The following is a 13,847-nucleotide window of genomic DNA, read 5'->3' as shown; positions in this document are numbered from 1 at the left end:
CGTGGTTAGCACGCTGCGCTACGAACCCGGCGACCCGGGTTCGATTCCCGCTCACGGCCAACACCAGTGACGATTATTTGAACTGGTCATGGGACTCCCCTAGGTCGGCTCAGCCTCAAATGAGTATCTGGTGCGGTGTGTAAACATCGCTACTGGGGAGACAAAGGCAGTCGGAAGTGGTGCTGGCCACCCACCCCCTTGTGGACAGTTACGGCCTTCATAGGTGCTCGCTAACAGCACCTTACCCAACAGTCTGCTAAGGCTATACGGGGGATCTTTGTCTTATACATGTGTACATCTGTGTAAGGGTATGTGTGTGTATTTTGTGTAGTGTATACATGTGTACGTATGTATGCACGTAAATACGTGTCCACATGTGTGGCCAAACATGTATGTGGATGCTGTGTATCGTTGTGTCTATATGTACTGTGTGTATGCTCACTGTCTTTGTGTAGGGGGGAAGATGGCACCGTGGTTAGTGCACTCACCCGATTTCGGTACAGAGAGAGACAACTGTGGAGCGGTTTCGCCATTTGTATAACTCATCAGCACTGTATCGTCACCAATGCCAACTGCTGTGTGAGCATTGCATCACTGCCGCTGTCAGTCGGTCACACAGGTCAAGAGGACCACAATTCAGTTCTTCAGGAAATGCTGATCATTTTTTACACGATATACAGAGGCTGTGTGCTCTTTACACATTTGTGTGTGTGTGTGCTTTATGTATTTGTGTACTATGTTTCCCAACCGTGTCAAACCACCTTTGCCAATTTCATAATTAAAATCTTACTCCACCATGCTGCAAGCCAGATATCTCATCAATCATGTATTGCCTTTTGTTTGTCTAATTACACACATACATCATTCGGCCTCTTCAAACCTTTGATGTGTGTCCCTGTGTGTGTGTGCGTGTGCTGTGGCAGCCTTCATAGGTGCTCGCGAACAGCACTTGCCCCAAAAGTCTGTTAAGGCTATACGGAGGATCGTTATATTTGTGTTGCAGTGGTCATCGCACTGCTCTACGAAAACCCGGTGACCCGAGATCGATTCCTGCTCATGGTCAACGTTAGTGGTGAATATTTGAATCGGTCCTGTGCCTCCCCTAAGTCAACTCAGTCTTAAATTAGTGCCTGGTGCAGTGTGTAGATTGTGTGTAAGTTGAGTATAATGAAGGATGGGCTGCATTGAAAGGGGGGGGGGGCGGGAAAGGGAAGAGAGAAGAGAACTAATAGAAGCGAGGAAACGGATGGGAAAGGAACAGAGAAATGGGATCAAATGGTCAGGACAGATGAGGATAGGGATGAAGAGGCTACATCAGGGCACTGATGCTGCTGCTGCACAGAGCAGAGTGTGTTTTCACAGGAGGTCGGGAGAGGGATTCAGAGTGGGAGTGGCCACACGGAAATCGCGGGGTTTACGGGAAGTTTGAGATGATATTCGGATATACTCCTAACCGTCCCCCCCTCTCCATGTGCACACTCCCGCTTACGCTCCCTTTCCCTACTTGCCCCCGTTTCACTGGAACAAACTTCCCCTGCACATTCAGCAACAACCCTCCTTGTCTAGTTTCCACTGCTTCAACCAGGTAGGGTGTTGACTGTTATGTTATCCGACTCTCTGTTGTATTATATTCAATTTCTAAGTATACTAGATTTGTGTTTCTATTTCATTTATACCTGATGATGACGATTGCTTGTGTTGCAATCGAAACGTCGTATGCTAGTATTTAATTTATTATTTTCTCTTTATACGTGACTTTACCGAAAGAACCAAAGGGTAATTCCTGCAGTCACGAAAGCTCCAAATTAAGATTCCACTGCTTCCTCAAGACCCCCCACCTCTTCTCTCTGGCCTATCCTTCCCTCCATCCCGAGGCACCCCTGTAATTCCGGTACCCACTAACCGCCCTCCCTATTATACCCCAAACTTATTCACCACGTAAGTTTGTGTTACCCTAATTGTACCACTCGTAACCCTTGTACAGCACTTTGGATAAAAGCGCTCTATAAATATAAGATAAGATATTTACACGTGGTATCGTAATTTTCCTGCTTTATTTCATGACGGTACTGCAGCTCGTGTTTTATTTCTTGTGTAACTGACAGCATTTGCGTTATAAGCGTTATACGTTGTAAAGTTACAATGATTGAAATGCTTATGGCAGGCTCATGTTGAGTGAACTGGAGTTCAGTAACTATTTAAGTAATCCCTATTCCCACTGGAATAATAGTACGGCGGTGTGGTGTATTGCGCAAATATGCCCGACTGTGAGGGCGGGCACAAGCCGACGTGAGTAGGTTAAACGTTGAGTTTTATAAGGGCACCACGGGGTGACCAGCCCCTCCCCTCCCACCCCCCACCCAGCCCCACCCCTCCCACCCCCCACCCAGCCCCACCCTCTCCACCCAGCCCCTCCCCACCCCACCCTCCCCACCCAGCCCCACCCTCCCCACCCAGCCCCTCCCCAACCTCCCCTCCCCACCCTCCCCTCCCTCCCCACCCAGCCCCACCCTCCCCACCCAGCCCCTCCCTCCCCACCCAGCCCCTCCCTGCACGACGGACGGACACAATAATCCCCTGTAGGCTGGTGTAACCAGGAGGTGTTCCTACCAGTATAAAATTGTGAAATACGATCGCAAAGTACGCTCATGTTCCCATTGTTCAGGTCTCATCAGCAGAATCGGGACTTGTTAAATGAATGCTGCCAGGTTACCACATTTTATTGGCAAGAGAAACGCCATTAAAACTCTTGGACTCTTCCATTCTATGCAAAAAAAACCCCTAAAATCCCAATAAACACGCAATCAAACGCTGGTTGACGTTGGCCCAAGGTTGGTTGACGTTTGGCCAAACGTTGGTTGACGTTTGGTCAAACGCTGGTTAATGTTGGCCCAAGGATGATTGACGTTTGGCCAAACGTTGCTTGACGTTTGGTCAAACGCTGGTTAATGTTGGCCCAAAGATGATTGACGTTTGGCCAAACGTTGGTTGACGTTTGGTCAAACGCTGGTTAACGTTGGCCAAAGGTTGGTTGACGTTTGGCCAAACGTTGGTTGACGTTTGGTCAAACGCTGGTTAATGTTGGCCCAAGGATGATTGACGTTTGGCCAAACGTTGCTTGACGTTTGGTCAAACGCTGGTTAATGTTGGCCCAAAGATGATTGACGTTTGGCCAAACGTTGGTTGACGTTTGGTCAAACGCTGGTTAACGTTGGCCCAAGGATGATTGACGTTTGGCCAAACGTTGCTTTACGTTGGCCCAACATTGGTTGAGGTTTGTCCCCAACGCTAACCAACGTTGACCCAACATGTTCACGTTTTACTGGGATCGTGCCTACAACACCGCATTCGCAAATATCCCGTGTCTCGTCTCCTCCACGTATATAGAGAAAGGTTCGTCGGCCGTGTGAGCTTTCCGGACAAATATTTATCTTGGGGGCAGCATGTTACCTGGTTAATAGACGACAACCAATGGCTGTGTGTGTACGTGCGTCCCGTGGCAGATTGTATCTGCCGCGCGCGTGCGCGTGTGCGCGTGCCCGTGCTGCGCTATGACCCGTCGGCTTTACATTCGTGTAAACAGAGAGCGGCAGCAGCAGCAGAGGTGGCCCACGCACCCACACAGTTGTGCGGCGTGTACGTGTGGGGGCCAGGCGGGCCAATGGCGCTGGTTGATAGGCGTGTGTGTGTGTATGAGTGTGTGTGTGTATGAGTGTGTGTGTGTATGTGCGCGGATGAGTTGGTGCGTGTGTGTGTATGTGCAGATGAGTTTGTGTGTGTGTATGGATATGAGTTGGTGTGTGGATCTCAGTTGGTGTGTGTGTGTGTGGATATGAGTTGGTGTGTGTGTGCGCGCAGATGAGTTGGTGTGTGGATATGAGTTGGTGTGTGTGTATGTGCAGATGAGTTTCTGTGTGCGTGTGGATATGAGTTGGTGTGTGTGTATGCGCAGATGAGTTGATGTGTGCGTGTGGATATGAGTTGGTGTGTGTGTATGCGCAGATGAGTTGGTGTGTGGATATGAGTTAGTGCGTGTATGTGCAGATGAGTTGGTGTGTGGATATGAGTTGGTGTGTGTGTATGTGCAGATGAGTTGGTGTGTGGATATGAGTTGGTGTGTGTGTATGTGCAGATGAGTTGGTGTGTGGATATGAGTTGGTGTGTGTGTGTGTGCAGATGAGTTTGCGTGTGGATATGAGTTGGTGTGTGTGTGTGTGTGCAGATGAGTTTGCGTGTGGATATGAGTTGGTGTGTGTGTATGTGCAGATGAGTTGGTGTGTGGATATGAGTTGGTGTGTGTGTGTGTGCGCAGATGAGTTGGATGAGTCGATTCGTGTCTGTGTATGCACGGATGGGTTGGTGTGTGTGTGTGGATGAGGTGGTGTGTGTTTTTGTGTGCGTGATGAGTTGGTGTGTATCTTTGTCTCTGATGAGTTGGTGTGTGTGTTCTGATGAGTTGGTGTGTACGCGCGCGTGTGTGTACGTGCTGACTCACAGCACATGCCCCAACAATATGCTAAGGCTATATATATGGGGGGTCTTTGTACGTATGTATGAGTTAGTGTGTGTGTGGATATGAGTTGGTGTCTGTGTACATAATGCATGGTTCTGTGCAAGTGCGTGTGTGCAAATGAGTTGGTGTCTGTGTGATTTGGTGTGTTAGTGTGTGTGCATTATTTGGTGTGTACTCGTGTGTGTGTGTGTGTGCGAATGACTTTGTGTGTATATATATATTTGTATGTGTACATGAGTTTGCGTGTGTATGTGTACACATGAGTTTGGTGCGGTAGTGCAGTGGTTAGTGCAGTGCTCTACGAACCCGGCACCTGAGTTTAATTCCTGCTGATGGCCACCACCAGTCACGATTATCTGAAGCAGTCGTGGGCCTCCCCTAGGTCGACTCAGCCTCAAATGCGTACCTGCTCCGGTGTGCAAACATCAGCACTGGGGAGACAAAGGCGGCCGGGTGTAGTGCAGGCCACCCATCCCCTGTGTGCATTGCCGACTTTCATAGGTGCTTGCTAACAGCACTTGCTGCAATAGTCTGTTAAACCCTCATGGAGGGTCTTTGTCTTTGCTTGTGTGTGCTGTGTGTGTGCGTATGGGTTGATCTGTATGTGCACAAGTTGGTGTGCGTGTGAGTTGGTGAGTAGCATGGCGTGTTTGTGTTATGCTATGTTTGGTGAGCGGTAGTGCAGTGGCGAGCGATGGAATGCTGTACCGGAATTTCTCAGAACACTAAACATGTTTGCCGGTAATTTTCAGAAAGATTCCCATTCCTATACCGAGGAGGGGAAACGGCAGTGAACGTCGGATGCAGGTCAAATCTCCGTTCCGAAATGAGCTCATGCCCCCGTAAATCACGCGACCTCTGCGTGGCCACCCCTACTCGGAATCCACCTCGTCTTCTCGCCGCCCTCTGTGAAAACAAACACTGCTCCGTGCGGCAGCGTTCAGGCCCTCCTCCTGTCGCCTCTCCCTCCCCATCCTCATCTTTCCTGATCCTTTGCTCCCATTTTTTCCGTTTCTTTAGCATCAGTTTCCTCGTATTTCTCATCATCTCTCTTCTCTTCCCTTTCCCGTTCATTTTCCAATTTCCATGCATTGTGTCCTTGACTCTACTCCCCTTTCCGTGATGTAGCCACAGGTAAAACGTTCCGTTCTGTGTTTTCTACTTTTCCATTTCAACCTCTGTGATTATACATTATGGTCTATGCATACCCTCTACTATGTGTCCTGTATGTATATATACAAAGACAAAGATCCCCCGTATAGCTTGTAACACACTGTTGGGGCAAGTGCTGTTTGCGAGCACCGATGAAGACCAGCACGGCACACAAAGGGGTGTGTGGCCAGCACCACACCCGATCGCCTTTATCTCCCCACTGCTGATGTTTACACACTGCACCAGGTACTCATTTGAGGCTGAGTTGACCTAGGGGAGGCCCAGGACAGGTTCAAATAATTGTCACCGGTGTTGGCCATGAGCGGGAATCGAACTCGGGTTGCCGGGTTCGTAAGCGCAGCGCGCTAACCGCTATCCTACCACTCTCCGCATATACACACACACCATACGCGTGTGTTTGCGTGTGTGTACACGTATGCGATACTGTATGTGTACGTGTGGCATTTAGGGCACTGCAATATGAACTGGGTGACCCGAGTTCGATCCCTTGCCGGGTTCAAGTGGCCACTCATGGGGATGAAACGTGAGCTGCCCAAACCATACCCCATTTAATTTCAGCTGCTTAGGATTCCAAATGCCATACTACACTGCAGTACGATATGATTTAGGTCCAGTCTAGGGTAAAAAAATAATGATGTCACTTTAAAGAAATTATCGGAAAAACCTCTCCATGCTTCAAGACTCTTTTTTTGTTTCAAGAGGCCCCTACAGCATGGTTATGTTTGGCCAATGTCGTCGTGAAAATAATGAAGGTTTTGCTTCGCGTGTGAGGTAATCGGAGTAGCTTGAAAAAAACCTACCATGGACACGTATGAGGGGATAGCCCTTGAATGTCCGTGCAGATGGGCTAGAACCACCTGCTGCATTGCCATCACTTGGCTGCTGAGAGCTGCACTGTCTCATCTTTGAAGTAATCCATTACGCTACTCATTAATCCATTTAATTACCCGACTAATCTGATCAGGACATTCAATGAAAAAAACTTGTGCAAATGAATCATATCCGTTCCCACGTGTGCCGCTAGATGGGAGGTGACGAGCGGGCCTTGGTTACGTCATCCAACGTCATCAGCTGCGTGATGCTGGGCGTGGCTTGTCAGGGAGGTTTCCAGCCTTCGCGAGGGAAAGATATTGTGGCGGCTGAAATTTTAAAGTGGCCTGAATATACGAACCACGAAAAAAGTCGTCGATTACAAATCTAAGCCAATTAATGGAGCAGTTTTCCCAGCTCGAATATCTTTTGTTTGGGAGTTTTGCAAATCTATGCGAGCTGCCAATCCTTGCCTCTAAAGTTCTTGATCGTAGCACTTTCCTTCTACCCTTGCTTGGCTGTTGTTAATATACAGCAGTCTCTTTTGACCTATTACCCCATTTCACGGATAAAAATGTGCCTTGCTGTAAATCTTATCTTCTATGGATGTATATTTATATAAATTAAGTTCTATATTCAATGTTGTTTACATTTTGATTTCTTGTTATTTATCGTTTGTTGTTTAGCCGTTCGTATTGATATAGGATGTATGATGTTGGCGTTTATATTCACTACGGGTCTCAAATTCACAGCAGTACGAGAATCGAAGTCACGTTGGTGGCACGGGAGTTGGACTCAGTTTCACGCTGCGTTCGTGAATCCAGCGAGAGAGTTCGTGTTGGCGTGAAAGAAGCAAGGCTCGCGAGGCCAAAGCAAACAAAACTTAGTGCCCCTTCGTCACAGCCATTTCATTTACTTCTTTTTAATCAAACACTTATTGTAACATCACGTTACCGTGAGTCGTTCAAAACCTTGACGGCACAATACCAAAGCTGTCAACCGTGCCAATTCTCTCGTACGTACGTCGTCCTCCATCGAGTGTTTACGTACGGATTACACACGTGCTCGCGAGCGCCTGTACACACACACACACGCGAGCTCGCAAACAACATCCAATGCGACACCCGGAGCCAGAGGAAACTCCCAACCGCCGCCAACTCTCGCCTGCTCGTCACCGTTAATTAGCCGCGCGGCCCCCGTGCCTGCGGCTGCAAGGGAGTGAAGAACAATGCGCAGCATTCCAAGGGGGGGGGGGGTCGCAGGTCAAACTTTCGGAAAAAAGCCGAGCAGGAAGGACTGCTCGTTTGACACGGAGGCCTCAGCCGCGTCCCGTGGGGAGCGAGGAGGGGCCCGTGGTGGTGGTGGGGAAACGGCGATGCTGGGATGCACGGGGGAAGTTGAGGCCACCGCCAGGATTATGGTTCGCAGAGAGAGAGAGACTGTAGCGGCATTGTTTTTATATTTTTTTGTGAACACTTTCCGTCTGTCTGTCTGTCATGACTCTCGGTGACGGGGCGGGGGTGAGCGGCACGATAAAGCTCTTAAAGATGAACGCAATTTGAATTGAATTTTTAGTGTAACGTTGTGCCGCTGTTAGGGACTTACTGACCAAATAGTTGCCCGCACCCTCCCTGGCGGAGCTGCTATCCGAGCCCCGCTGTCTGAGAGCAGCCGAGGGACATCCTACTCCCAGCGCGCCTGGCATGAGCGCTGCTGGTTGTTATTGCAAATGAAATACTTCCGAGGACAAACACATGTTGAAAAACGTGAAAGAGAATTAATGCGTACGCAAGCTTTTTCTTCGTCACCTAGATCTGGTCATGTACTAGCTCGATTCGTGGACAATTGTAAAATGTGATCGCGTTAATGACTTTATGCAGAAGTTAACAGCGGTTTTGATCATTCACCGCAGAAATTAATTTCCCCACGTCAGCGCCTATGTTAATGAAATGTCGACGCTGAAATGCTGAACGTAAGGCTCTGTCAGGGATTAATCTCAGATACACAGCATCGTGGTACAGGATGCCGGGCAACATTTACAACAGTTAGAGAGTGGAATCCCAGTAAACACGGGCACGTTGGGCAAGCGGTGGCCACACATCGCCATGTTTACTGGCAAGATGGTCAGCTGATATATTTTCATTTGTTGAACTCTATGTGTGAGCCTCCAATTTATTTTTGCTTTCAATTTTCTTGCAAATTTATTTTGACTCGATTTTCCTTATTTGCCGGTCACAGCTGCTTGCCAGAGACTTTAAACCTTGAACAGGAATTGCCCCTATCATTACAAGGCATTTGACGATTAATTTATTCATCGTTGAATATGGGTTTTTGGACCAAGATACTGAATGGAATCGTGCGTGTGAGAGTCAATTGTTTTTCTAATTCATCCAAATGGCGCGTTAATGTTGCGTTTTGACTATTGGAGTGAAATTTGTTACGAATGAGCGCTCTGGTTTGTCGTACCGCGTGCCGTTCCGCACGATGTCCGACGTTTTTCTCTACTTGCTGCTGGCAGCTTCTTCGGGAACCTAACAGTTTAAATTGAGTTCCGAACATGGTAGTTTCAGATCGGTTTCTCAATCCTCGAGAATCCAGTACATGGAGTCATTCACCATTCGAGGCTGCACGTTGTTAACGGTCAGAGATTCATTTATTACTGGGAGGTTGGTGGGGGTGGAGGAAGCGACCTAGGATGTGGGATGGACACCATGCAGGAGAAATTTCGAAGTGTCCGGGGAATGTCGCCGCCACGTTCCGGCGACAATACACGCTAAGGCACAACGCGATACTACTACAACAACAACAACAGATGCTTTACGAGTGCCGCATGAACGCGAGGCATGTACATTTGATGCCTCTGTGTATTGTGGCCTTAGGAATATGCGAGGTGCGGTGGTGGATAGGGCACAGGCACCAGTGGTTTTGAATGGGGGAGGGCCGCCTAACCAAAAAGATTGAGAGCTTCTGATTTGTGTGCCGCTCACAGTAATTGGATTCGGAATTGGTCCTTGGCCTTTTGTTCAACAACGTTCAACGAGGAACTGAAGTCCTGCACCGAAAGGAGGAAGAGGCCTGAAGTGGGGGGCCCCTGCATGCCCCAGTTTTTTCGCATCCTTATCTCACCCTCACCCCCCCCCCGCGATCTCTAAACGCCCCCCCACCCACCCCCCACATCATCCGAGAGTTGCCTGTTGCTCACCCATCCGCTCGGTGTCATGGATTCAATCTCCCACTCGGCATTTTCCGGAACGCCGCTCGGCTGGCTTGGAGTAGTTGAAGGGATTATTTTGGCATACGGCGCTGTCACTCGAGTACTGGGTCTCGCCTGTCCATAATAATCCCATGTTATTGTTCCCCTGTATTCCTGCACACCGGCACAGTATCACAGGGAATGATACATGATGCATCATCACTGTCGGAATAATTTCCCAGACAGTATGAGAACCATTTATAACATTGAATATTATTTTTTTCAATGAGAATTGTTTTCGTATGTTCTTCATTTATTTTTAAACTGGACTTTCTTATATATATATATTATTGTTGCTACGGCGATAAGTCAAGAAATATCTGAAGTCTGCGCTCTCCGGCGGTTGCCTGGCCCACAAAAGCGGCCAGTGCCGTCTCCTCGACCCAATCCCGGCCCAGCCCGGCTCAAACAGCTGAGGCCGCCGAGCTCACCCCGCCAATGTCCCCGTCCCGCGCTTGTGTTTCTGTGCCGACGCAGGCGATGGTGGCGTGCTACCCGGGCCGCGGGACCGGGTACGTGCGGCACGTGGACAACCCCAACGGGGACGGCCGCTGCATCACCTGCATCTACTACCTGAACAAGAACTGGAACACGGAGGTGCGTCTGCGGCGCGTCGGCCGACTTCTTGCAGAGGGTTCGCGATTCGGATCCGGCAGGCCGCCCCGGTCATTACTACTAAACTAAACTATTTTTTTTTTCAACAGATAAGGCCCACTGAGCTACTTAGCTCCTTTTCAGAACCCAACGAAAGAGGCTTATCGTGTGAAAAATTATAAGCAGCCAAATACTCTAAACGCACGTTTCTAAATGTGGAGGGAAAAACCGGAGGGCCCGAAGAAAAATCCACACGACCACAGGGAGAACCCATGACCTCCTGTATACCAGGCGAGGTAGTTAACATCTCGCCACCGTGGCGTGTTGACCGCACATATAAGCGACGTCTGCTTCACAGGGGGCATGAAAGTTATCTTGTGATTATAAAGCTTTTGTGTTATTTTCACTTGCAGTACGGTAAGTAGGCTGCTGATTCGTCTGTCATTTAAGACGTGTAAATTCCAGCACCAGCGGTGCCCATTGGAACCGAATTTAGTAAATTTAGGAATTTTGTAGTAAACGTTCAATTATGCAACTTCTTGATTTAAAAAGAATAGGCTTTACCCTTTCCGACAATACAGGCGTTAAGATGTTCAAACACCAAATAGCCACCGATTTGATACCTGGCAAAAAAGCATCCCATGAATACTCAACGTATTCAAAAACATGTTGATTCGAGCGAGGAGAGTTATTTCTGCCACTTCTCCATGGCAACACAGCCAGAGAGAGAGGCTTTCGTGGGGGCTAGCAACGCCGCGCTCGTGTCGAAGCCAAGTGCCCCTCAATCGGCCTGCCTTGCGGGGCTGCCCCTCTCACTATCGTCGTAACTCCTCTTCCGTCCCTCTCCCCTGACCTTCGGTTAGGTCTCTTACTCGCGCACAACATTCACAAACCGTTACAACTCGGGGACGTTCTGCACGAACGGGCCGGTGGCGTGCGGTGGCGTATACGAAGGCACTCGTGCGGCACTGTGCTGCGATGTTGACGCTCGCTGCCCTGGGCCGTCGCGTTCCTGTTCTTGACGCCGTGTGCTTCACATCTAACGAATCTTTCACCTCCGATTAGCGCGGTTGGCTACGTACTGTGCAAAAGAAGTTCAACGTAATGCATACTTGTACACACAGTGCAGTTGTAAATGCCTGTGTACGTACGTGTCATCACGTGTTTTAATATGAGAATTTCAAGTATTTTTTTTTCAAATAAATTTTTATTGTTACAAGAATGCAGGCCCGTTACAGCACGCTGGACAGCGTACACAACCAGCTCATATCGTTCGCGAGAAAACAATCCAAATGCGACAAAGCCATTTTAGAGACGGGGAACATTTAAAATATTTATTATAAGAAATTTAGCGTTTAATATTAAAATAAATAATGCCCCCCGCCCCTTCCCTCTCCGGCTGCAGGAGAAGGGCGGCCTTCTGCGTATTTTCCCCGAGGGCAAGACGCAGCACGCTGACGTTGCGCCCACGTTCGACCGCCTCCTTCTCTTCTGGTCCGACCGACGCAACCCCCATGAAGTGCAGCCGGCGTTCGACACCCGGTAAGGTTGGCGGGATGGTTCGATTTCGATTTATAGCTTTCGTGACTGCAGGGATTCATATTCTTGGTTCTTTCGGTAAAGTCACGTAGAAGGGAAATAATAAAATAATAAAAATGAAACATAATAAGATACAATTCTCACGACGTTTCGGCCACAAGGCAAGCAGCCGTCCTCAGGTGAAGAACAGGTCTGTCGGAAAGACAGCGTCATGGTTCACTTCATCGCACGCTTTGAGATACGCTTCCGGAGCAATGCACTGTTAAATATAGATTGAAAACTCATCCCCTTAGAACTGCTTGTTGTTGTGTTTAGTTTGTTGTCCTTTTCCCGCACCTCCAATTAGCACGGTTGGCTACGTACAGTGCGAAAGGAGTTCAACATACATACTACATCCATCTTTACAAGGATTTGGTGCCTCCCCCACCTCTGTTATGGACGGACGGACAATGCCGATGCTGTCGAACTTAGTTGGATGTAACTTGTGTGCGTACGTGCCTGTGTGCATTTAAGGGTTTAATCGCGGGCTCACACTTGCCTCGTTGTCGCCGCGCCATTTTTGTTTTTGCCAGATACGCGATCACCGTATGGTATTTTGATGCGGAGGAGCGAGCCCGTGCCAAAGAGAAATACCTCACTGGTAACCAGCCCATCGACAACAAACCACAACCATCGCTGGCATTACACCGACACACACACACACAGTCGCACCAATTGCACATCAAAAAATTAACGGCTATGGAGAAGGGGCCATTGCCCTGTAGACAAAACCCTTGGGCCGTGCTCACCTCCACTGGCAAACCCGAGGCAGTGCAATCAATTCCACAGGGAAATTGCACACTAAGTTTTACTGGCGTTAAAATATAATCCGACCTTCATTCCGTGTCCCCACGAGTAAATAAAGCATATGTTTAGTTCATCAGCCTCGTGGCTTTCCAGACAGATGCCCTCAAGCAGCATTTGCTCAAGCAAGCAAACCCTGGATTGGTGTTGAGCTTCTGGAACTAAACAACAGTCAGGCTTGTTAAACAAAAGTGGCTGGATTACCGGATATCATTGGCAAGGGTTCTCCACAAAAAGGCTCTATGCGACCCTCGTTCAAGGCAAAATCAAAACTGTAGAGTTTAGCAATGTGATGTACAGTCGTGTATCAATCCACTGCTGGATGAAGGCCTCTCCAAGCCGCTGCCATATCTCGCAATCCTCCAACGTAATAACAATCCACCAGCACAACGATTGTCATCCCTTTTGGACCGGCGGTCTCTCATCAGTTCCGATTTCATTGCTCCAACTCCTCTCTGAGCGTGGGCGTCCTGTCGGACGCATTGCATTACTTCCTCACATGAATCACGATATTTGTGACCTGCTTATAGTGCCATTGACAACGAGTGGTAGGCCGGGGGCTAACGTGCTGGGGTGCAGGTTGCAAAAAATACCACAAGCCACAGATTGACAGCGCTTTCGGTTCTGCAACAATCATCGTGTTTAACAACAGAGATTGCCACAGCCAATAAATATTCCTCGCGAGCGACAAAAAACACACCGACACGGAACTTTGAGACGTAGCTCTGTTAGCAAAGAGGTAAACATGGACTTTACCACTGCTATCGGCGTTCATCATGGGCATTGCTTCCCCCCTCCCCTCGCTGGATGGCACTACCGGCAATTAAAATACCATGGCAATGATTCGGGCCCACGCTCAGACGAGCAAGCATGAGCACGGTGTGTCGCACGTAGCGTGTGACACAGTGTAAACTAAATATTTGTTTTACAGCTGCCGTGACTACGACGGGAGCACTAAGTGATTAAAAGTAAAAAAAAAATCGAACTTTCAAAGACATTTTTGATATCTTGGTGATCCAGGTAACTCTTGCAATTGAGACTCATCCTGCTCACTTGTGTTCTTGCCTTGGTCAAAACAAAATGAACATGGAACTCAACTAGGGCCGAGACCATCAAATTCGC

General features: G+C 48.7%; 1 protein-coding gene across 3 annotated transcripts in view; it reads left to right on the top strand.

Moving 5' to 3' along the window:
- LOC144729689 (uncharacterized) overlaps positions 1-13,847 on the top strand; it is a 39,752-nt gene that overhangs the window by 18,207 nt on the left and 7,698 nt on the right. The window contains exons 4-6 of one of the 3 annotated variants that reach the window (XM_078610120.1): positions 10,227-10,346; positions 11,749-11,885; positions 12,455-12,522. In XM_078610120.1, the coding sequence (XP_078466246.1) occupies positions 10,227-10,346; positions 11,749-11,885; positions 12,455-12,522 (325 nt within the window). Of the gene's footprint in view, positions 1-6,134; positions 9,641-10,226; positions 10,347-11,748; positions 11,886-12,454; positions 12,523-13,847 lie in introns of those variants that run through there. The other 2 variants (XR_013587743.1, XM_078610121.1) reach the window with 2 other exon arrangements.

Source organism: Lampetra planeri, chromosome 33 (genome assembly GCF_965212315.1).
Source record: "Lampetra planeri chromosome 33, kcLamPlan1.2.h2, whole genome shotgun sequence".
NCBI classification, from domain to species: domain Eukaryota; kingdom Metazoa; phylum Chordata; class Hyperoartia; order Petromyzontiformes; family Petromyzontidae; genus Lampetra; species Lampetra planeri.
The sequence above is the reverse complement of the archived record's forward strand: the minus strand, read 5'-3'. Positions and strand labels throughout refer to the sequence as shown.